Source organism: Ambystoma mexicanum, chromosome 7q (genome assembly GCF_040938575.1).
Source record: "Ambystoma mexicanum isolate Mex_15411 chromosome 7q, UKY_AmexF1_1, whole genome shotgun sequence".
NCBI lineage: Eukaryota > Metazoa > Chordata > Amphibia > Caudata > Ambystomatidae > Ambystoma > Ambystoma mexicanum.
Window position 1 is genome coordinate 1,025,499,087 of NC_090941.1, and position 25,552 is coordinate 1,025,524,638.

Here is a 25,552-nt window from a genome sequence, read left to right on the forward strand (position 1 = left end):
ATTTCTTCTTGATGAGTCCTATATCAATTCCGATGATTTTTGGGCTAGACTATCTTCTGGGAATGAGTCGGCGTTATCAATTGAGGTTGGAAGGTGTTTAAGGGAACTGAAGTTAGTTTTAGATTGAATTGTTACTAGTGATTTGAATTCTTGTTTTCTTGTTTTTTACTTAGGATGCTTGTTGCTACTGTATTCAGAATATGTAAAAAAAAAAAATGTGGACTGTATATTTTATTATTCGCTGAAATGTGTTAAAAGTCAAATTGGCTAGTGCACAATAAATTAAAAAAAAAATGTTAAGGACACTTGCAACATTTAAACTTGGAGGGGGCTGTAAGCCCCCTACCGACTTAATTCCAGCTCTCACACACTAGAAACTTTGTAGGCTTTGTGCAAGAAGCCTGCCAGGGTGCTTGAAGAACGGGCACTACCTTCATCTGATATAGTAGACCACCCAGAAAGTCCTCTCACGCTGATGATCAGTGCCTCTACAGCAACCTTTTAAGAAGGGCTGCTTACACATTCAGAATTGAGACCAATGAATTGGAGGAAGACTCTAATATCATTGAAGACATCCGGCAAGAAAAGAAAGATTGCTCAATGCATTCTGCTCTTGAAGTCCAGCATGAAGGAAAGAACACCTTTGCTCGCACACCCAGTTCTCACTAACGCCGTTGACCCTATGGTTGAGAGAAAATACAAGGCTGACCCAGTGACGCCATATACATTAATAGTCAATGAACTCCAGATTTGTTGGTTGTTACAACAACACACAAGCAAGGTGAGGCAACTTTGTCAACAAATGAGTATCCCCTGGATGAAGAAAGCAAGAATTATACACTTTGGAGGGGTGGGGGGCAATCTCATTTGCATATCCGGTACACGTTTCGAATATCACTGCACTTATGTCTAGGTATAAAAGGATGCAGTAGCGTCAAATGGATAATTTTAAGTCCCAGAACCTATAAAAAAAACCTGAAGTTGTAAATGAAGAAGACCCCCATGAATGATTAGTAGCATACAGAAGCAGGAGTTGGTGATTACTGGTCTCCCTTCATTCCACTTTGTTGACATGATATAACGGACTGCATTTGTCCATCGGCTTTCTTTTACCTTGTAGATGAGAATAGATGCAACTTTTTTATTTTTACATGGTTCTAGGTATTGCTATTTATTCCACTGCATTAACTCAAGTGTCTGTGATTTTTCCTATTGGTATGGCCAGGAGGAAGGCCACTATGGCTATCTTCCTTAGGGAAGGCCCGAAGGTTTATAAACTCTTTGAAACGATCAACAATGTTAATGTATTAATTACTGAGATAAAGGACCTTTTTATATGACATAGATGGGAAGAAAAGTAGTAAAAAAGGCCAACGGTCAAAGGGGTTTTAACATAATTTGCGGCTTCACTTAACCACACTTAATGCTTGGTCCGCTATCAAACATTCTTCCGACATCTGCCTCCTCCTTCAAGACTTTGATCTTGATATCCTCACTCTCGCCAAAAAGCAGCTCAGTCACTGCTTTTGGCTCCATTCTTCCTGATGGCTACAAGATCATCAAGATCATCTCAAAGCCTCGTCCCAACCGCACTGGCAGTGGAGTAGCCTTGATCTTCCCTGAGTGGGTCCCATCTCCCCTCATACCCACCCAGCTCTACTCCTTTGAAATCCTAGTCTGCAAGCTTGGCATCTCTCCTACTTTTTGACCATTGCCACTAGCTACAGGCCCTAGCTCCTCTTTCCTTTCAGAATGGGCTGATTTCTCCTCCTCTCTCCCAACTTCCACCTCTAAACTCCTCCTTCTGGGTGACTTTAACATTCACCTTGATTCTTCGGTCACAGCCTCCACTCTCTTCTGTGACCTCTGTACCTCTCTCCCTCTCTATTCTCCCCTCTGGTCCTACCCACTTGGCTGGGCACACTCTTGATGCCTTTTGCTCTCTACCCCTCTTCTGGTCTGACCACTTCCATCTTTCTTCCCACCTGGGACCTCTCGGCCCTCTGACCAAACCTCCCCCAGCTCTGCCAGCCTCTCCGTCCGATGAAACGAGCGTCAGTTGCTGCATTTGCTTCCACCTTCATCTCCCCCCCCTTCCTCCCACTACCGACTCAACATTCTCCATCTCGCGATCACTCTCGATACTCTTACCCCTGTCATGAGGATTCGTCTGAAACCTGTCACCAAACATAACTTTCGGTACAATTCTGATCTAGCACCCCTGAAGCGCAAGTGCAGAGCTGCTGAACGGAAGTGGCAGACCTCGAGCTCATCCTCTGATAAACTGACATGTCACCTTCTCCAAAAGCAAGATAGTCTCTTCGTTCGCTCCAAAAAGAGGGCTTCCATCCAGACCGGCATCTCTGGAGTTTCGAAGAGCACGACTGAACTCTTTAAAATCTTCTAGGAACTAACAAATCCAGCTACAGTCTCTACCTCGCCTCTTCCCTCCCAGGCCCTCTGCACTGCACTGGCCACCCACTTCATTGCTTTAACTCAGGACATCGAGTTGTCGCTTCCCCCACTGCCCTCCCATCCACCTGCCACCTGCAGCCCCTCCCACTCGTTCCTCCATCTCTATCACATCGAATGAGGTCCGCTCCATGAAGGCCTCTTCCAAAAGGGTCTCCCCCTGTTCTTCCAGAACTATTAAGGACCACATCGGCTACCTTGCCCCTGCACTTGCTGATTTCTGTAATCACTCGTGCCACTGGGTCTTTCCACGCTTCCCACAACCACTCCTGTGTGTCCCCTCCTAGAAAAGCCTTCTGCCGACCCCTCGTGTCCATCTAACCTCCGCCCCATCTCTCACTCCCTTCCTTGGGATACTTCTGGAGAGGTTGGTACCCCCCCACCCCCCACTGACCCAACATACTGAGATTGTTGGTTACCGGTGAACCACTCCATCCTCATAAAGCAGCTCCATGATACCCTTGGTATCTTGGAGCGGGCACCGGACTGGCTGACCACTTTCCTTACTGACCGTCCGTCCCCAGGTTATCCTGGGTTCTTTCTCCTCACCCACTTCTATCTCCCTTCCACCTGTGATGTTCCTCAGGGCTCTATCCTTTGGCCTTGGCTCTTTAACATCTATCTCTCCCATATTGCTCACCCTATCGCCATGTTTTCCCTCCACTTCCAGTGTTCTACAGATGATGCCCAACTCTTCTTCAAACTACCCTCTGCATCTCTTCCAACTTGGATCTGTCTCAATGCCAGCAAGATTGAGATTCTTCCTATCTGGACTCCTGGTCCCTCTTTTCTCCCTTGACTCTAGCCACCCTCTATGGACTCTTCCCCCACCTCCCCTTTCTCTGAAACCAGAAACCTGGGAGTCAACTCCTTTCTCTTTCATTCCTCACATCTTGGACCTTGTCAAGAAGGTCCATTTCCAACTCTACCTCCTCAGCGGCATTCTTCCTTTCCTCACCTTTCCCCAGAAGCTTAATGTCTCCAGAGCTCTGGTAGTCTTCAGGCTGGACTATTGTAACAGCCTCTTCCTTAATCTACCTTCTCGCCGCCCCCTCCAGCTAATCCAGAATACGGCTGCAAGATTTATCCTTGGCCTCAAACTCAGGGACTGTATCTCTCCAGCCCTAAAATCTCTCCACTGGCTCCTGGTTGCTGCAAGGATCAAATTTAAATCCCTCTGCATCATCCATAAGGCTGTCAGGGGCCAGGGACCATGCTAACTGCATTTTGCTCTCACCAAATACTCTCCTTCCAGATCCCTCCGATCCTCCGGCTCCAGCTCTCTGCTTGACAAGCGCTTCTCTAAGCAGAGAGCTGGTGGCCGTTCTCTTTCTTCGGCTAGCTCCCTCCTCTGGAACAGCCTCCCTCTTTCTGACTTGAACTGAATCTCCTCAAGTTCCCCAAGCACTTTAAGACCACCTTCTCTGTCCCTCTCTCCTCCCGTACTAAACAAACCCCCCTCCCAACCCCAGTCGATGTGATTGGTGGCTTTGGCCCTTATGTCCTTCTGCATCCTGGCCTTATGTACAATCGTCCGCAGCATCCACTCTCCCCCTGCACTTGCCTTCGAGCACCAACTGGCCTGTGATGTCTTACAGGCCTTCACTATTTTATTGGCTGGTCACCCCTCTTCCACCAAGTTGTCCCTACCTGGCACTTAACGGTTGCATTTGCAACTGGCTCTCTTGCACCCCCCCTTCTGTGGAATCTCTAGCTCTTGCCCCCTCCCCTGTCCCTTCTCTCTCCGCACTTGCACGCTCTAAATGTTCACAAGACCTAGTAGGAGCGCTATTGTATTTTGCTCATTGCTGTGATCATATTCCATTGTCTTGCTTTCCCATGTTCTCTTCCCTTTGACATGTGGGTGCTTTGAAACACAATTTCTTAATGTATAAGCGTCTTAGAAATGCCCAATAAAAATAATTGTACTGTTAGGGCAGTACATTCTTGCCGTTTGGATTCCATATCAATTGAGGGGACAGACAATCGATCTATCCAGACCTTTAACCACACAAACGATCTCAAGAGGCAGGTAAAAAAAGATCTGCTAGATGCATTTGAAGTGGAGAAAATATCTGGACAAGTAGGAGGGGGAGGAATTTTAAGATCCCTGCATTGATTGCTGGCTCTGGCAGTCTTGTAGCATGTAGTGTTATCGAAGTACATACCCCCCAAAGGCAGTAGCCAGGATTATGTGCCTACATTACAAGATCCAGGCAAGTCCAATATTGAAGGATACAAGTAGGTGGTTGTTCTACCTCACCAAATGATCCTGCTCCTACACCTGGTACTACTTCTCTTGTTACAACCATTGTTGTACCAGATATTCCCTTGTCTAATAGATTTTCTGGAGCGGGAGGCTACAAACTAAGATCTAATGGGGGTAGCCAAATTGAGTAGTCCATCCTTTGTAGGTAGCGTTGGAATCTCACCTGTTAAAATGGTAGCTGACAACCAAGCCAATTACCATCTGGACAGTTAGCGGTGCCTGTGTCATGGATGTCCCGTAGTGTAATTACTGTAAAGGAGCTCCTTATAATGCATTGTTGAATGAAATGAAGGACCTAACTGGGATTGTTGATTTACCTGTTGGCACGCTGGATATGTTGGATACCGATGCTTTGCTAGCCTCCAAATCGCCTCAAAATCTTTCACCTTGTCCACGAAAGCTCCTGAACCCTGCAGAATCAAGTTGGATGTGGTGCCAAAAAAGAATGTCACTGGGACACCCTCTGCTTTGGGCTATGTAAATCCCCTGCAGCGTAAAGTAGCCAATAGGAGAGGGTGTGGGGCCCCATGTTGGTTCAAGGCCGTTAACGATTCCATATTGCGACATTCCACAAATGACCCCCCTAGGGGTGTCGTGTAGCTTGGCTGTGGTGGTGGACGGCCAAAGGCTAGAGCAAGTCGTCTCTTACTACTATTTAGGTATTAGATTTCAAGAGAATGGCCCATGGAAAGCCTAGCTTACTGAAGCATGTGCATCCTTAGAAAAGAACAGTGGGGACCTGTGAAAGTTTGTAGCCAGTCATGGAAGTGGAGCAATGACTCCAGCGCTCGAGATTTACAAATTTGCAGACCCTATCTTCGGTACTTTATGGTGTTGCAATTTACACCTATGCAGATTGCCAATCAATTTTAACGATCGAGAATGCATTATGAAAGTCACTGCTGATGCTTGCAATGAGCTCCCCTAATGCTCCTTTCCATTTGGAGTGTGGTATTTGCCCAATACTTGAGGGCCCTGTTTAGACCAGTGTTTTAGTTAAGAATATGAAGTACTCCTGAACTGGGGAAGTACAGGCATGCTCTAACCCATGTTCTGGCTTCTGTGAGTCCAGAATGAAGTCTGACACATGTTTGCTATGTTTTTGGGTAAAGGTTTTTATTACAAATAAAAGGGGTTGTGAAAAGGCATCTCAACTTCTGGTAGGAGGAATTTCCCTACCTAAACCAAAACTAAGGATCTGCCTGTCTGAATGTCCAAATTACATTGTCTTGTGTCCAAAGTTCTATTCTGACCCTCGTACTATACACTTAACATTAAAGTTAAGGGGTAATGTCTTAACCATGGATGGTGGGTAAAAGGTGTTCATCAAGAAAGAATAAATGGCTCCAAAACATCACACTTTGTAACTTTGTCTCTTTCAAGGTTCCTGGTATAACTCTCTACCAGGGTGATTGCTCTTCTTCTAGTTAGCACAATACTTTGTTTACTCATGCTATTTGGATTTTGTACGCTTCTTGTTATGGCCTGGTATACTCTCCTGCCAGGGCTTCTTGTTCTCACACACTTTTAATCATGGGCCTCTGCCCTTCTCCAGAATTGCATATCAACTGTGTTGGGTAATGTATCCTCTTGATATATTATCTTATTTTGGTTTTTGTATTTGCTTGCATTGCACCCATTCATATATAAGGGGTTATGTTGGTGGTTCTTTTCCCTTTTAATATGTCGATTTGCTCTCGGAGTACAATTATCTGCATTCGGCCTGGTCGCCGATACGCTGCAGGGTCGCTGCTGTCTTTGGGCAGACTCCCCAGCTCTGAATTGAGTCCCTGGATTCTCCCGTGGTTAGCTGGTAAAGGATTTCTGTTAGTCTCCTTGTTGCGACCGCTTGTGCTTCTTTCTTCTGTCTCTCGCGGCCTCCACAAGTCTGGTCTGCTTCCTTCTTGGCTCTGGTAAATTGAGACACTTGCTAATGCTCAGGAGTCCCTCACCGGTTCTTGGCGTTTCCACAGTGTTCCGGTGCAGCAGTTTCCTTTGTTTCGTCAGCAAGCCACCTGGCTCAACCACGCTGGCCCCAGCCCTCCCCCTTCTCAGCTCTTTCCTGCTAGCAGCTGACATTGCAGTCTCATTGCCTCTGACCTTTGAACTTCCAGGGCTCAGATGTACAAGAGTGAACACTACAGAGCTTGCTGGACTTTGAGCCTCCTTCAATCTGCATTCTTTGATCTTCTTGTGCCAGTATTTTGAGAATTCTGGGACATGAAATCCATTGTTGCAAATTGATTATGGCAACTTGAGTATTTTCAAAGGTTTCACAAGGTAAACCAGAGGTGGAGAACTGGTCTATAGGTTTGAGGCAAACGGTTTCCCTATTTTCTAGATGAAAATGGGTGATGTATGACATTAGGCCTTTAGGGTATTAGACTTGGGAAGGTTATCTTCAAGGGAAAATAGAGATACCATGTCTCACCCAATGAAGCCATGACATCTCCCGCAGATTGTCTCCTCCCATGTGATAATCCCTCGTATAGCTGCCACCAGGGTCAGGAGCAGGTTACGACTGCTGTCACATGGGAGGATGTTGCAGCCGATAACTCGGTGATGACTCCACCAGGTTTATCACACTTCCGGGGGGAGGTGGGGTGCGGGGGGGAGCTGTTCTCTCCTGTGGTTATTTATCGGTGTTGAATTTGAGTAGCTTATGGCCTGATCCGGCCTCTATGGGTAGGGGAAATGAGATTGAAGTATCTAAAGCAGTGAACCAGTTCTCCTGGAAAAGGTTGGAGGATTCCTGCCTTATACAATGTACGTGGTCAGACGTATTTGACGAGCGAACAAGTGATTGGCTCGAAGGCTATCTTGACCCAAAATTAAAATGTGTGCAGTGCATTGTGGTGCATATATCTCAAACTGTTTCCTAGGGTCTTGAAAGGTGGCTTTTTTAGGCCTTCAGGGTTTGTTCCTCGCATCGAGATGCTAAAAAAGCTTTATGCGATCCTACGACCGCGTTGATGTTTCGCCAAATTTCAGGCTTCCATCTCATGTGAGAAGGGGCTGAAATCCAAGGAAAGGGGTTGGAGGTCCAAATGTCATGTAGGCAGTAATGTCCAGAGGGCCCTAACTGGTCACTGTCAAATTTGGTGCAGATTGGTGAAACAGTGTAGAATTGTATAAGGAACAAACTAACAGATTTTCTGCTTTGTATATAGAGATTGTTATGCGAATGATGGAAGTCGAATAAGGCTGAATTGAAATTGATACAACTTCTGTGACAGTGCCCCGTACCTAGTAGTTTGTGTTGGTGGACAGCAGTAATATCATTTGTTCCCCTATCTGGAAGGTACCTAGCTTGGAATCTTTATTAAATTATCCTTGCCAGACTTTAGCATCTTGCTGGTGGGCCCTGGCCAGACTCCTCACTTTCTACATCTATTCATGTGTATTCTGCACCATTGGGTGGTTGGTGGTCTGTCGACTGCCTGGCACTTCCCACTCCTTCCGCATATCCAGTGCATCGTGAGTATTCCAGCCATACACCAATGTGAATGGAGAGAAATCATTAGAGGTTTGTGCTGTTTTTTCCAGATGGTGAGCAGAGCCAAATGGATCAAATTGTCAGTTTCTCCCATCTTCGAAAACAAGCTTTCTTCGCATACGTTGTAGTGTTATATTAAACCACTCCATGAGGCCATCCGTCTGGAGGATGGTAGATTGAGGTCCAGGTGGTTTGTGTTCATCAAGGATTTAATGTCCTTCCATCAGCTTTGGCATGGAACTGCTTCCCGGGCGGTCAGGATTTGCACCGGTAAGCCTTCCCAGTTGAAGTAAGATATGAGTACCTTGAGGACTGCTTTTGCTTTGCTGGTGTTGCTCCTTAAGGGGACGGCCTTTGGATATCGAGTCAAATGAATACCACTCCTGACTGTGAGCGATTTTCTTTTTTATTTTTATTTTGTCTTTTTTTTTTTCTTATTTTTTTTTGTTTTAGTTTTTTCTCTTCTCCGTCCCTCCTTGACAAGGTTTGCTTACTGACTGTCACAGTGGGCTGGACCGTTAGTCATATTTTCTGATGACAATAGTGCTGACGGGGGCAGTTTTGAAAGAGTGGAGTGTGTTCCCAATGTTTAGCTTGGCCTCAGTGATGTAGTGTGAATTCTTTGGATGAGGACCCTGTAGTTACAAGCTTTAGGGACGGCATGAGGTGGCAATAGGATTTGGGATGACAGGGTTGGGTTGGCACTGGGCTCCTCTAGAAAGAGGACTTCACTCTTTTAGATTATAATCTGTCCACACTGTGTTGGAATAGTGAAGAGACAATAATGCATTCTGATGTCAGATGTTGTTGTAGGAGGAGCAAGAAACTTTACAGCCTGGAGACCTGAGCCCAGACCAGAATTCACCCGACCAAAATTGTTTTGATGGTAGGCTAATCAAATTATCTTTTTGTTCCTCAGTTTACATCTCTGGGGGTGAATAAAACACTGACCACAAGAAGAATTAAAGGCATGCAAATTTAAAAAGGGGAAGTTATGTGGAAGCCTCTTCTTAGCTGTAAACTCACTTATGTAAGTTTACTAAAAGTGGGTGAGGAATGTTTCCAAACTCTAAACAAGCTGCACAGTTGGGGTTACTAGTGTCTGCTTAAAATACTGAACTATTGTGATAGCCTAATCTTTTAGATCCCACAAAGCAATAGTAGGAGAAATGCATAGAATGGCGAAAAGAAGCTTCCGCTCTTATTCAGCCCTTTGTTTCCTCTTATGGCACTTACTGACATTAATTCCTGCTTAACCCAAATCGTGCCTCTGACCTGAGGTCACCAAGCAGTTCTCATAATTGCAGGCAACCTCTGCTTAGGTGCTCCCTGCCTCCACTGTGCCTTTGCACTCCTAGTACACAGCCATGGCACTACTTGGGGCATTTGTTTTGCATTTAATTTCCAAGGGCTTTGGTTAATTTACAGGTATGCTAGTTATCGGTTTAGATTAGCACCTTAACTAGCTTTCCTCAATACATAGTATTTTACGCCTTCAGTTTCAACCATTTTGCATCCTCCTTTCTCTCACTGGCCAATTCACATTTCCATTCTGCAGTGTTAGTGACTGCATTGTAGTCGCTCATTGTTCATTCTTCCTCTTATCCATTTTTAAATTTGAAAATGTTGATTTCTTAACGAATATTATTATTCAGTTTTAAGGGACTGTATGGTTCCTGTAGGCTCCCTCATTTGTTGGGCTGTAGTGTTGAATGAAAAGGTAAAAATGGAAATACATGTGATTAACTTTGAGTTGGAAAATAGAAGCCGTTCTTATATGCAGTAGGAGACCGAAAAGTTGGTATTAAACTGTCATTCATTAAATGCAGCATGTTGATGGGAAGGTCATAATATACACTTATCAAAGGACACCCAATAAACCTCCATTCGCGTTCACCTTATGATCCGGAACAGCTTCCATTACTTAATGGCTGGCATGTTTTTACATGCCACCAGCAGAGAGGTGGAGATCCGCTTTGGTCTTTTTTTAAAAAAAAATGTTTTGATAAGTGTTTGATAAGATTCCCAACTATGTCTGTGCATGTAGCTTCCTCTGCTTGATTACAATCATTTTTTGGGAAATGACTGTTCCATAGAGTTGGCATGGACCCACGTTTTTTTTCTTTTGAGGAAAAAGCTTTATCATCCTATGAAAATCCACAATGTTCTGTGTGGGTATCCTACATTGACATTGGTTTAGTGATTTGTTTCCTGTGGAAAGGGATCCATGTTCCACTGCCATTTGCTGTCCTTTTAACACCGTCATCTATCTATAAACACAGCAGAGTCTTGAATGGCATGTGTGTTGAAATACATGTCGTCCTCCCCATTCGCCCTTTTCCATTTTTTTCGGGATGTTGTTCTCCAGAACGAAATTAGAAGCGCGATGTGCAGAAGATATTTCAGAAAAACATTCTGGGATGCATTCGCCGACAACCCCATCTCACAGGACCCAACTCTTGCGCCTGCTCCCTGCCCTGTCAGTATTTTTTTTTGTGCGGAGGGGACTGATGCTCCATGTGGCAGTTTCAATTGATCACTAGTAGTATTTAATTTTATGGCTTCTCCAGCTAATGCCCTGGGTCTCAGGTTTACCACATAAAGAGCAGCAAGTGTAGCCAGTTACTGCCAAGACCCTCACTCTTTCTTTACAGTGGCATTTGTTGAACAGCTGAAGGAGCTCTGCTTGTTTTGTCACACACTTTCGTTTTGGACTTTGTAGGTATTGCTCATATGGTGGGAAAACGCCCTTTGTTAGAAATCTCAGAGGGACTTTTGCAATGGTGCCCAGGCCTGAAAACCCAGTCTATAGCATGTCTTGGAGCAGAAGGAGCTCTGAAATGTACCCTTTTACTGTAGGGTGACATTTACTGTGGTTGATCCCAAGACACCCCCAATGGCCTAGCTCAGTGACAGACTAACGTCAAGTCACATTGGCAATTTAACACTGTTCCTCTGACCAAGGTTCAGTTCAATTTTGGATTACCAACAGGATCTCACACCTGGACCTCACCTGGGGGGCGGGGGGCTTAAAGGAGCAAATACAGCAGCTCAGTTGACTCCTTTTGGATTGGCTTGAAAGCTCTCGCTCTTGCACTGTTTCAACCTTTGCCTCCTGCTCATCCCACTCAGCACCATCTCACAGACTCTGCCTGTATTTCCACACTGTCAGACGGCCAATAACACTGCACTATGACCGTGAAACTTGTCTCAGTACAGCAAGTCATTGCAAAGCAGTGCCAGCATAATCTTTCAGACAAAAGGGTTAAAGATAAATCTGCAGGAAAAACCGTACAGTTTCTTCGGAGCAAATTGTATTGTGGTAATTAACTTTGTCAAAATTACATTGTTTTAAAAAAAGGTATGTATTTAAGGGGTGGAGGAAGGTATATGTGCAAGGGGTTGGGTAGAGTAAGAATGGGGGGACCTTTATGAAAGAAAGATGGCTAGGTTATTTACTTCGATGTAACTACGTAGAACCGAAACACCTATGTTCCTGGGCAGAGTTTGAAGTCCCTAAAACATAGATTGGGACACAGCACCTATAGGTGGCGGTCAGCATCCTTCATGTCAATCGGCCAGTCACTTATATAGCTCATAAAAATCTGAAAAAATGCAGGGATGAGAACTGAAAGAAACCTAAGCCAGCAGATGGGTGTTCAATTTCCTTTTAGAGAGATCAAAATACTGGATCTTTCATAAGGAGAGCAAAAGGTTGTTCCATAGTTTAGGACCAGCTACAGAAAAGGCATGCCCACCACATCGCTCCAGACGATAGTGTGGGACTTTCAAAAGGGATTGCGAGGCAGAACGTAGAAAATTATTTGGACAGTAGGGAGTAACTTTCTACTGCATTGTCAAACGGTCCCTACCTTGAAGTGCCTGGTGTATAATGGACCGGTATTTGAACTGGATCTGGGCCCCGACTGGCAACCAATGCAAGTTTTGTCAGGCGAAGGAGACTGACATGCTGTAGGGAACACCCTTTGCCAGACGGACTGCTGCGTTTTGCTGCACTTGCAGCTGATTTAAGTAGTGTAATTTAGATCTTCATCCTCCTCGACCCCATGGGAGACGAGCCCTTCTGCAGCATTTTGCTAAGCATTTTGCTGTGCAAGGTGACGCGGGCAACTTTCTACCTATACAGACTAGCACACAGCCTTTGACAGACTGGTCTTAACTGACTTTGAGGGGATCAACTGTTCCACAAGTGGAGAGCTGAGGAGTTCTTGCAGTGTTCCAGGGCTGAACATGAACAGCAACTGGTGCAGCGAGGAAGCCCAGGAATGGAGCTAGTCTGTCTAGCTGGGTGGTCCAGGGACACGTCAAAAGGCTGAACAGTCACAGATCCTCAAACAGGTCAGGACCTGTGGTTCCCCTCAGGTTGGGGGTCGAAGCACAGACTAGGGCCTTCTGGAGATCTGTAGAGCGCAGCATGGCTTCACCAGGATTTTGCTGGAGGCAGTGCTAGTTGACTGCAGCGGCAGTCCTCTGGTCGTCATCAGACTGCACTTCTTTGTAGGGCTCTGAGCTTAACCAATGATCTGTCGAAAATGGCTACAATTGTTCTCCCTCCTTTTAGCCAGTTTATGACTAGTCTCCCATAAGCCTACCAATGGTAAGAATCTGCACCATTCAAACTGGCATGGGCTGCCTCTGGCCAACACACCTGCCAAGCAACCGACACACCTTGGCTTGGATGTGGACTGGGTCTAGACGGACCCAGCCCTCGCATCTGGCCACACACACACACACTGCTTCTTTGACCATGAAAACAGAGGCTTACCCCGGAAAGTGCTTTCTATGCATGGCAATTCCAGATCCGAAAGGGCAGGAAGAAAGCAAAGGCACAAAATTGGCAAAGAACTTGCGAAGCTCTCGTGGCACGGTGATGTAAGAGTGTATCGCACTCTTAATGGCATTATCGGTTAAAATGCAAAAGTGCACGAGAGAAAAGTAAAACACACAGTAGAAATATATCTGCTACCACCAGCCCATCCTGGACACATTGTTCCTGCCACATCAAAGTTGCGAAAGAAAGTTTTAGGAACAGTGTCCCTATCACACTTCACAGATGTTGTATGCACTTTAAAAATAACAAGAATTCCACTAAAGGAGACTGGGGTCTCCTAATACTGATAGTCTTGGAGGACGGCTCAAGTCTCCCCATAAAAAGTGAGTAAAAGCAAGTAAAGTTGAGGGATTTGCTTACTTCCAAAAAGTCATGTCAGGATGCAGACTGCTTCAAAAAGATAGGCTGTCTCATTGAAGTCTATGGCCGGAAAGCAACTAGAAGAAAATCTTACCTAACTTGTTAGGGAGATTTCTTTTGGATCTCTTTTCTAGATCCTAGACTCATATTATGCTAGGCTCGCTTATATTATGTCTCCTCAAGAGTCATCCGTACTCTCCAAATTGTATGATGGACAGACAGCCAAGATGACCAATGTAGTGTAATGTAAGAGACTGGGGGGGGGGGGTTGCGAGGTGGACGGGGGTTTTACCTAAAGTCCTTTATACAATCATATTATTGCATACTTCGTAGACATAGTGCACATATGGGAAACAAACGCCATCTGAGATATTAGCAGCCATATTGGAACACAAGGTGCAAATACGGCGCAGTAGCCAGCATCCAGCATCACAGGTCTAGGCTGCAAACATGAAGACAGGAATAGGTTGTATTCCGGGCACTGATGAGAGGCCAGAGCCACAGAGATCTATAAACCCTTCATTGTCTTAAAAGTTGACAGCCTTCGTGCTCTGGGAAAGAATGTGCCTTGCAAGGCCACGAGAGGAAGGTTGAGCGTCTTTGTGCAACACAATCCCACGACCCAAATGCCTTAAGACTCCTGAATTCCAAGTTACCTACCAGCTACAGACCACTGATCATAAACCTGTTGGAACCCGGATCAGAAAGCAGGGCTTTCTGACTTCACTTCTGGGTCATGTGGTTTGTGCTGCGAGGTGCAGGGAAGGATATAATTATAGCCCAGAATGAGGGTGGGGGAATTTGGAACGGTGCCGGCCTGTCTGGAATCAAATGAAGTTTGTGGATTAGTAGGACCTCCGCTTTTCCCTCTGGCCCCTGTCTGCTTGTACCGGGTGCACTGCCTCATAGATAGATGTATTGTTTGTGTACATAATTGCCAATTGGTCGCCACCTCATGACCAAGGACGACTGCAGCATCACCCATGTGGAAGGACAGAAGGGGCTGGGGCAAATGGCCTGGCATCCCCTATGAGGCAGACGGACTCTGTATAGGGTCTCACCAACCAGCTGCGCAGGTTTCTACTGTATGTAATGATGTTCCGATGCACCTTCTTAAAGTGCTGTTCATACAGATTTTGGCAGAACGTTTGGCAGCAGCAGAGCTCTTTGCCGATAGCCCTATTCTTTACCTTTGCAAGAGGTGTCTTGGGCCTTTTTCCTTAGTGGGTTGTTTTTTTTTATTTTGTATTTTGTTTTTTTTTTTGGTGTGAACGTTGAGGGGCTTGCTCACAGCACCTAAGAGGACCTTAAGGAAGCGATGCAGTGGTCTGGTTCGACTGACCCCTCTTTAGCAAGGCAGATTGCAGAGTGTGTATGTCTTCACAAGCAGGAGATCTGTGGTTCTGGTCCAGATGGGTAGGGTCGCACAGATGCCATGTAGCAATATACCAACAGAACCACAGTCCTGAAATGAGTTTAGATACCCCAAGAATAGAGACCTGAAAAAGCAGCACTGTTGTTAGTTCCAGGCGCAGATATCGAGCCTGTCTGCAAGGTGGAGAGTGTTCAGCATCGGAGATCCATAGCATCCAAGGTTCAGAACCGCATCCCATGAGCACCACATCTGGGGTTCTCAAAGATCTACCTGCAGAGGTCCTTGAAGCATCAGCAGATGTACCAGTTTACCATCCCGATAGACCAGGCCAGCAAATGAGACCTCAAGCATGAACAAATGGACCAAGAGATCTTCACATCCAGTCAGAGGCACCCACTGAGGCATGGTGAAAAAACGGTGTTTCTGTAACATCGGAGTACAGAATGTCGGAGCGTGGCCTGTGCAGGATGACGTCACCTTTAGGATCAAATGAAGCAGGACCCACTACTAAAGGTCTCCATGCTGGTGCCAGGGACCCCCACATGATTCACCCAATGAACAGTGTTAGGAAGGTGCAAAGCTCATGCTAGGCCTTCAAGGATGCAGTGCTGCAACTTTGGGGTCAACGGCCCCAGGCAAGTCCTAGATGTTCATAAAGCACATAAATGCATTGCAGAGGTGTGTGGCCATGCTGGATCAAGGGGAAGGAGTGCCTCTGAGAGGGGTACCTTATGGTTTGCAGCAGTGCAGGACTTCTCCATTGACTTTTTTTTCGAACTGAAGTGATGCTGGAGCAGAGCTTTCAGCACCATCTTCAGGTTCATTTTCCTTCTTGGTGCTTCGAAAGCAAGTCCCAGTGTTGGGGTCCATAAGCTGGCATTCTGCATCAGTATATTGTCAAACCATAGGCTCGAGGGATCCCATCCACCAATCACATACGTGTGTATTATTCTGCCACTTGCTAGGCAGCCAATCAGTGCTGGTTACCACAGAAAATCGATTTTGGGCATTTTTGTGAACAAACTCCTATGATGTGAATGCCGGAATAATCCCATACACACCCCTTCAAGCTTTTTTGTGAGCTTCTTTCAAAGCTCACATTGGGAATGGCCATGTAGAGCAATTTCGGGTTTCCAATAATGAGGATAACCACAACTGATTCCTTGTTAAACCTCCTGCGCTCTAATCAAGTGGTTACCTCTTCTCTTAAAGTTATTACTTGTTTCACTACATATTTAATGTTAAGAAAAAAACATTACATATGTAAAAATGAATAATTTCTTTCATAGTAAATGTATTTCTGATGCTTGTTAATCTGCTTAGAATCACATGCTGTGCAATGGTCCGACATCCAGTGGTCACTGCGGAGTATTGCATTTTGTTTTTCGCAGTCGAAAAGGGACGTCGACAGGGCGTGTCTGAAATACTATCCCTATAGTGACTTGTGTTGTACCCACAATCCCTCACGCGTCGAGGTCCCTCAGATTGTTTTTTTCCGCCCAGCTACTGGAATTATTTGTATGTGATATGGAGTGAGGCTTTGACATCAAGGAAGAACTCCTACACTTTTCAGAACTATTCTCCGTACTGGGGTAGGTGTAGAGGTGCTTGGGGGGTGCTGTGAAACCAGACTGGCAATGTGAAAGCATTATATTGTTACTGCGCGATCTTGCTATGAATTACTAATGCCTTGTTTGAATATTAATCCCTTCCTAAGATGTTTTAATCAACCAGGCAATCTTGCCTATGTTTCTGTGACCTGCTCACAATCTGACTGCCAGCACCACAATGCAAGCTTCTAAACGTTTAAAGATGTGTTATAAATTTAAAGCTTTTAGAATGAGCTCTGCGCATCTTGTCCCCTTGCGCGCTACCTCTAGAAATAGAGCATCCAATTATTCTCCTTGGTTCCTGTTTTTTCTGCCTTTGACCGGACAGGACTTACTTGTCTTCTATGGTGACTGTTACCATCCTTGATGCTTTTGTAGGGGAGATTGGCGTATCCTTTTCCTCAAACACCCTCTTTTCCTAGTGCTCTTAAAGATGTTTTACACTGCTGTGTGATACTGCGAATGTTGCCACCTCTTTGCCTGCCATATTTAACACCATTTGAGACCTATTTCGGCTGTGGCTGGCGTTTTTCTGCAGCTGAGCCTGCACCTTGTCTTTTGAAACTTTAATTCGGTGTGTTCCTGTGAATGTTGCTGTGATTTGGCTTTGATGGTCTCTGGAGGCAAGACTGTAGCTCATGTCTAAGAGGGGCGGGTACCAGAACCAACTGTCACATTTGTGAAAGGTTGCATGCCATCTGATTACAATGGTGGTTTGGTACTGAATCTGGCTGTGTCTTTTGGTGCTTTTACAAAGAATTCAAGCTCCACTCCAGGGCCTTGGTCCACCTAATTTAGGGTGACCCACACTAGGTGCAGGCACGTACCCTCTCAAAGTGAAAACATCTGGTTCTCAGACCATGGTTCTTGTGAGACCTAATGACCTAGTAAAGCCCAATAAGGTTTGGTAAGTGCTGCAGAGGTATCCTAAGCTTTTACAAACCATATTTTAAGCATGGGGCTGCCTTAAGTTGATCAGGTGTCTTTTTAAACGGAATACTCTCAAACAAGAAATGTGTTCCTCGGAGGATCCTGCTCCCAAATTATCTCTAACTGTTCATAAAGCTTCCTTAGTCCTTAAAAAGGTTGAAATGTTCATGATGGCTTACAGATTAAGCAGGCTTTGTAATCCTGTGTACTGGTTTTAGATTAATCTGCCCCAGTTCCCTCTAGAGGGAGTGGAGTGTTAAGTGTGAAAAGCTCTTAAGGGCTAACCGAAAATATTTTGCTAGTGGTTTCGATCCAGATTGTTGCAGAGTTAACTTCGGTTGATGAACCCTTGGAACTGAGATTAAGTATTGTAGAGGAGCATTATTTCAACTCTTGGCAGTATTTCCCTGTTCTTCTGGAACAGAATGTTTGGTATTCTGAGCTTTTTCCTAAACCAAACTGGTTATCTCCAAACCAAGAGTATTTTCCCACTCTAGATCAACATCCTCCTTCTCAGTCTGTTCTTTACTAATGTTCAGGTACTGAGGCCACCTGTCTTCAAAGTTTTTCACAAACATGCTCCTACAACACTCAAACCAATACCTGACCCTGTTTAGTCTGTCTGTTCACTTTCACCGGGCATATGTGTGGAGGGTAACAGTGTGGCAGACAGGGCTCTCTGACAAGTTCCTGGACTCTTGGTAGCTCCTGTGGAGTATCATTTTTCAGCACCTGAATACTGTCTCCTTTGGTTCTGGCACCAACTCTAGCTGTGCCAATTCCAGATTCTGCTGATTTTACTTTGTCCCTGGAAAAGCCATGCAGGCTTTGGAGATCTTACCCCCAGACATGCCTCCTGTCGGTGTGGGGCATCATTAGAGGGGGGAGTGGGCTTGCTACTCAACACCAAAGGGAAGGAGGCTGCATTTTATGGAACACCAAGTCGACAGGAATTTCACACTTCTCTTGCGCTGGCGTTCATTCAGTGGTAAAGATAAGAAATGCCTGTCCTGGCTTCTTTCGTGCGCCAGGATAGTAGGAGATGGTTCTAGGCCTTCCATTTAATGGTAATATTCTCTTTTCGCTCGTACAATTGATGAAGGCTTGCAGTAGTGCTTAAATAGAGGTAGTAACCATGATATCTTAGACTTTTATTCCACAATCTAGGAATCTGTTTCTGCCCTATGAAGCTTTTAAGTTATCAAAGAATATCAAAGCCTGTGGGGGTGGGGAACTAAAGGACAAATCTGCCATTAGCTGGAAGAGGAACAAGTCCCATGCAAAACCAAAATCTGCAAACCGACTGTTCCAGAGTCATCAAAGAAGTCTGTTTGATATGTGCCACATCTTCCATCAAGAAGTCATCGCTGTTAGTGAAGGGACAAAAAATATGCCACCTGTCAGTGGACTCTAATTCTGGACTCCTGGATTCTTAACATCAAGAACTTCCTGGGCCTGATATTAATCCCTTAATCGTCATCATTGCCCACATTTTAAAAATCTTCACCAGTGTTGCTTTATGGACTGACTGGCTTGTCCAGCTAAACTGGTTCTGGAACATCCGAAAAAGGTCAGAGGCTGTACTCCAGACCGTTCCTGGTTCAAAAAAGTAATAGTAGTCTCAAACCTATTTTGAATCTAGCACCTAAATCCTTTCTTGTCAGTGAAAGTGTTCACATAGTGCCTCTGGCTCTGATTGTTGTGGTGTTGCAGCTAGACAACTGGGCGTGCTAAGTGGTCCTTTAGGATGTATTGCATTTTCATAACCCAATCCTGGAGGAGCTAAAAGAAAATGCATGGGCCTTGCCACAGGCGGAGTCCGTTGCAGAATCAGGTACTTTCCCTACAGACTGAGTACATCTTAGTCTTCTCAAAAGTCATGTCAGCGGTAGCAGTGCATACATTCATCGGGAAGATGTATAGCTTTAGCCCTAGGTTGGAAACTGGCTGATTCTGGCCTCATCTTACAACCAGGCAAAGGTAAGTCTACACAGGGGTGTTCTAACCTAGTGGAAGTGAGATTTTCAATAACCATACCAGTCGATTTTCTGCCATGCTCAGATAAATTCCATCGTTGTGGTCCCTGAGTGTTAACAATGGAAAACCCTTTCCCCTCTCCGAACCCAAACGCATGCACCATCAGATGGAATACCTGAAGCCAAAAGTAATTATTTGTTTTACTTTTTAAAGAAATTGTATTTATCAGTATTAACTGTCAGAACAACAAAAGTAATAACGAGAAGATATAAGCAACACAGCAGAAGGAAGTCAACACGTATAACCACACTTCCCAGCATTGCCATAGGAGGGAATTGCCGATCCGCACTTAATAAACTTAAAAGCTAGTTTGATTAACTGTAAAGGTCATACAACCCACAGGGGGAACATAACAAACATAACCCAACACGAAGTTAAGCATGAGTACGAGATGGGAAATAAGGGTGAGCGCAACCTTGACATTTCAAATTAAACACAAATTATAACGTGACCATTATAAGTGAATCTAGGCATATAAAGTGTTCAATGTGTGCCAGATCAACTGGTATTCTTCAAACAAATCTCTTCTCACATATGACTTTCTCCCTAGCTAAAAGCAGTAACAAACTTGGAATCCAGTTTTCAAGCTTAGATTTTCGGCTGGCCTTCCACTTAAGAATCTGTTTCTGAGCCAACATTTAAAGCTTGACATAGCCAGGTTTTGGTTCCAGTGGATAATCTTAAATCGCTCTGAAATAACTCCAGTATACAGAAGTACGTGGTAAGGCTGACTGAGTCACCAACTCCATCTGGGAAAAGGACCTCGTCCCAATATTGACACTTTTCCACAATACCAGAACATGTGAGCTTTGGAACCAGCCACTTTCTTTTTTTTTTCTACAAGACCAACAAGTGTCCGACTAAGAAGGTTTACACCTTCAGCCTCCACGGTGACCAATACAGTGGATTATTCTCTGTTGTGTATAGCGTGAATCCAGGTCCAACTTAAACCTTTTCATACTTTTACATATTAGCAGCCAATCAGAGTCAGAAATTATGTTCATCTCGGACTCCCAGGATTCCCGTTCAGTCGTTCCTGAGGTGATTCAAAGACCTCAAAGTAGGCTGTAAATTACAGAAAGAGAGTGGCTCTTTGCCATAGTATATAAGCCAGGAGGGTAATTAATTTTGGAGTTAATAGGGGATGGTTGCGAATATCCCTCATTGGGCATTGAATCTTGACATTACTACAGCCATAACGCTTGTATTTAAATTTCAGAAAGCGTAAAGTCCACTAATGCATTGCTGTCAAGGACATGTTTGAGTTTCCGAATGCCCACACGCAGCCGGAAATGGCACTGTAACAAATTGTAAAGGCTGGGTTCTTAAAAATACACGACTCCTAAGATAGCAAATATTTAGACCCAAAAGTGCAGTATGCATATTTCCATTGTGTTATGGCATGTAATGTAGGGGAAGTTTTATCCATTTGAAGGCGACATGGTAAGGAGGCAATCCAATGGCACTGGGAACAATGATTCCCTCTCTATGCACAACCACATAGAGGTCCTTTATGAAACGTCATTGATCCAGTGATGCAGGCTTCTTCGAGAAAAGGCAGCCTGATACTTTCTTAAATCTGGAAAACCAAACCCCCTTCATTCACCGATCCTAAAAGCATGGACACTGCAATTTTGCTTGCACCCAAGTCCTTTGTTTCCAGCTTCATAACCAGGTCTTCTAGGTCCTAATCACCCACATACCTGAACAAGCAAGGGTGGCATGCTCGTTACCTTAGTCTCTACAAACTAGATACAGAGAGTTGTGATCCAGCTCATCTGCATAGATTGATGCTTCTGGCAGTTTATTTGGAAGAGTAATGTCATGCAAGACATTCTCAGTAGACTTAATCCTGCTCTGTCCAGGAAAATCCTCTTCTCTCCCCTCCCTACCCTCACCCGGGCTCTCCCTCACACATTTGGTTGACCTTCAAAATGTAGCCGTGTATCCACTGCCTACAATTTTGAGGGCTGTCCTGTTCTTGGGAAATTGTAGGGCAACCAGCTGGGCCCTACCATGCTTTTTTTGCAAGTATTATTCCTTTGCTGCTTCCCCTAGAGATCATGTGCAGCATGTTCGATTGCAACTTGTTTATATATGCGTTCACACACATCCCGGGTATAGCATCAGTTTAATCTGCTACCCTATCACTTTGAGGAGAAGGGAGTGGGCCGAAAGGGATCAGAGAAACCACCTTTGTGCGGAGTTTGAATTTTAATCCCAGCTCTCCTTCACAACAACCACCAGTCGTGCCCTCATAAGCATATATACCATGACCCACCTGCAATGTATAGCGTAAAGAACTTTTACGTAACAGAGTGACGGTTGGACGCTATGTATTTGGAGGGTAGGCACGCCAGAGGATGTGGTGCAAGGAGGCGACTTTAAAAGCATTTAGGTGAAATCACATTTTTTTTAGAAATGTTTCCAGCTCTGTCTGACTATGCAGGAATATGCCAGCAAAGCAGAGAGAGAGCGAGGAAATTACGAGAACAATTACTATTGGGACTATGGTCAGAAATATTCCTTCATGTACTGTGTGAAAAAAGCTTCTATAAAATCTGAGGTTTTTCTAATGCAAATGGTAATTTTATTTTTTTGCTACAGCTCGTGCTCTTTGTGTTAATGGGGGTCGAAACCCTACAATCGGGTCTTTTTAGTTTGCCAACTTCCAAGAACTTGATCCATTCATTTGAAGTGTGTTTATCAGCTACTTAACGTTTTAGAATGACCCTGTGAACCTTCATATTTGAGAAATTGCTTCCTTGGACCCTTCTCTTTATAAATTGTAAAATAGTGTTTGAGAGAAAAATCACTATGTATTTTATCCTTCGATTTTGTACCGGTTGATATGTCCTGTGATATATTTTGGATGCAAAGTCTGGCATGAATATTAATACTCACTGACCCCGGCATCTTTCTCTTTCAGGTGTCAAAGATTGCAGCTTACGCCTTTAGTGCGCTTTCACAGATCCGTGTGGATGCAAAAGAAGACTTGGTTGTACAGTTTGGGATCCCATGAGTCCCATCGGCGTTGTCAATTCCCTGCTCTCTCTCCCCCACTCTTAACCTTTCTCAATTGTTCTCCTACATTGGCACCTTGTCATCAGTAGGGAACTTGTACAGATAGCAAGATTTACTACTAATCATAAAATTAAGCAGTCTGATGGGAGCCTACTGAGTTACGTAATCCCTCAAGTGCTTGCCGTTCCAGTGTATGGAGTTTGAAAGGCAGACTCAAACGTCCACATGTGAAGAAAACTTACGTGGCATCACTGCTACACTTGAGAACATATGTTACGGTTGTAACCAAGGATTTCATTAGGCTCCTGCTGCCTTCGTGGAATGGTTCAACTTTCCTATTGGACAAATTAGGTATTTAAAGTAGAACTCTTGCAACTTCCTTCAGAAAACGTTTTCAGTTCACGATTGCTTGTATATACACAGCCCATCACAACCCTACACACACAGTTGTAAAATGGTGTTCTGCCGTGTCCTGATCCACTTTTCTCTTAACAATTCATGGGAATTCGTGCACAGAAGATGCTGGACTCCTAGGGGCTTGGAGAAAATGGGGACCATGAACTTGGAAGAACAATAATCATGGAGTCATTTTTTCACCCATGAAAACAAACTATAAGGTTGAACCTTCAGCTCTTAATAAAAAATACAGTTGCACCCATGTTGCTTGGTTCTTAGCCCACGTGATGCGTAGTTAGTTGGAGCTTTATTCCTCACCTCTCAGGGGGTCGGGGGATTTTACAATTCAGAGAACCTTATGTTGAATACAAACGGCTTTGCATCCCTATTGCTAATTAGAGTGGGGGTCACTTGAGTATGGTTTCCATTTAAGTTGTTTGTAGTCCTTCTATCCAAAGACTTCAAATCTGAGCAAGGAGCAAATGTCAATCCAGTCTCACCTATTTGCTTCTTCAAAGGGTGGTTCACTGTTTTACTTCCCATTTATCGTATTAACATAACTGTCAAATTTCTTTTGCAAACCTCTTGGAGGGCAGCCAACTGAAATATGTTTTTGAGAGATGGAAGTTGCAAGATTTCTTATATAGGGGGTTCTGAGCACGTGTCCTAAAAGCCACTGACCAGTCCAAGCCATCATGTATGGCCAGCAGAAATGCACATATACCCAATTTTAGATCACTTGCGACCTTTGTTTCTGATCTGTTGAAACATGTTGACAAAATCTGTTGGTGGACCCCAGTGGCGGCACTTGGAGCCCCTGACTTAGATTGGATTGCAAGAATTTCTATTTTATTAAATGTAATAACGTTCCTGCTCCTGGGACCGGGCTATACATTTGCACCTGCAGTTTACCAGTAAACGGTCAAAAAAATATAATGGCCTGGAGACAGATTATTGTTTTTTTGTTTTTTAACTGAACACCGCCAATAATTGAGACTAGTGTGTGTGTATGTAAGAGTAATCGAAATGGGCAGAAAGCTTGTACTTTCTAACACACCTGTTTTTTAGATTTTGAATGGTTGGGTTGTTTTCCGTCACTGTAGATAAATATATTCATCAATACCTTGTCTTTTTCCTGTTTTCTTTTTGTTTACCCGTGTCTGTCTTCGTTCTGTACTTTGAGGAAGCTCCATTGTCCGTCTGCTTAAACGTCAGTAATAGCATGTTGGAGTGCTATGGTGTACCTAATGTTGCTTGTTCATTGGTATAAATGTAGATGTTAAATACTTTGTGGGCTTCATTTGCCCCGGTCACAGTATGTCATGAACAGCAAAACAAGCCCAAACACAATCTTGATAGGAAGCATCTGGATTTTATTTGACGATAAAAATGTAAAGTTGAAATCAACTAGCCATATATAAAAAGTCACTTGCTAACTCAATTCTACAAATACATACAGTAGCGTCAAGTGTCTAAAACTAGCTGGCACATTTTGCACCCTGTCCTAGCGATAGTCATTCAAAGATTGACAACAATAGCTGACAGATGTTCGGGAAGTCTGTAATGATAATAGGCTACTGTTTAAATTACTATGGCTAATTTTATCACGCTTCCCAGAAAAGGTATCTGGCTGGAAATCTATTGTTCCTGGCTTGGTCTCCGGGAGAAGCAGCTTTTCCATTTCTGTGAGGGCTGCAAGGAGCGGAATGGGGTGTTGGTGGAGAGTTGTGGGACAGGAGCAGTTAAGTGATCTAATTTCTTGATTTGTGCAATGGGATAATTTGAGAGGGAACTGGTGAGTGCAGCATGAAGCGTGGGGGAGACCAACGGGGGATGTGACCAGTTGACTGCTTGGCTCGAAAGCAGACTTCTACTGGTAGGGATAACCTGTGGCCCAAACAACCTGATTGGATGTGGCTTCCTCCCTGGGTGCAAAAAACAAAGAAAATGCACCAATATTGAAATAGAAATATACAGCCCTAGATATAATTAAATATCAAGCTGATAATTAGAAAGGGTTTCTTGGACCACAAGGTAATGATTGACTTTCCTTGATCCCTAAAATGAAGAAATATTGTTATGTTCCAATTACTAAACCATGTTCTTGCTATTCTGAAAGTAATTTAAAAAATTGGTGAAAGCAGGTTGCTCCCATTTGTTAACATTTTAAGAAGATGCTGATGGCTTGAATCTAGTTCTCCCAGCACACACGATTTGTATCAGAGCCTTTTTTAAACAAATGGCTTAAATTATCCAAACATAACTACTAGGTCTTTTATATCCTTAATGTGTGAACCCTGACCATATGACGCTGATCAGTTTGTGTAGCTATAGCATGACAAACTCCTCCAATGAAAGCACCACCTGAGCCATCATAGATGCTTCAGACTGCTTCTAAAATCACATGAACATGTGAATTGAACGCTCTCATGTGAGAAAGGGGTTCTAAGAATACGATTCGTTACTTGACGTAATTGTCTTGGTTTGGAGAAAAAGCACAGAAAAGCCAGTTCTGTTTGAAGGCTTGAGAAAGAGAGCAGTGATGATGCTAATGTACAGCAACAATACATCAGGCCTTATAATGGATTACTTCCTCCCATGGATTCCTGATCTGTCATCAGCTGTTCTCCAGAAAGGTTTCCAGTGCAAAGGGTCACTGCGCTGCTCTGTCCGCCTCTACATGCCCCGTGTCGGGGCCAGTATATATAGTGGCACTGCGTCCCGTGACCTC

General features: G+C 44.3%; 1 protein-coding gene across 1 annotated transcript in view; it reads left to right on the forward strand.

Moving 5' to 3' along the window:
• Window positions 1-23,943, forward strand: part of LAMTOR1 (late endosomal/lysosomal adaptor, MAPK and MTOR activator 1) — a 474,636-nt gene extending 450,693 nt beyond the window's left edge. Inside the window, exon 5 of the mRNA XM_069640301.1 lies at window positions 22,331-23,943. Coding sequence (XP_069496402.1) covers window positions 22,331-22,423 — 93 coding nt within the window. The 3' untranslated portion in view covers window positions 22,424-23,943. The remainder of the gene's footprint in view (window positions 1-22,330) is intronic.
• Window positions 23,944-25,552: the final 1,609 nt, after the last annotated feature.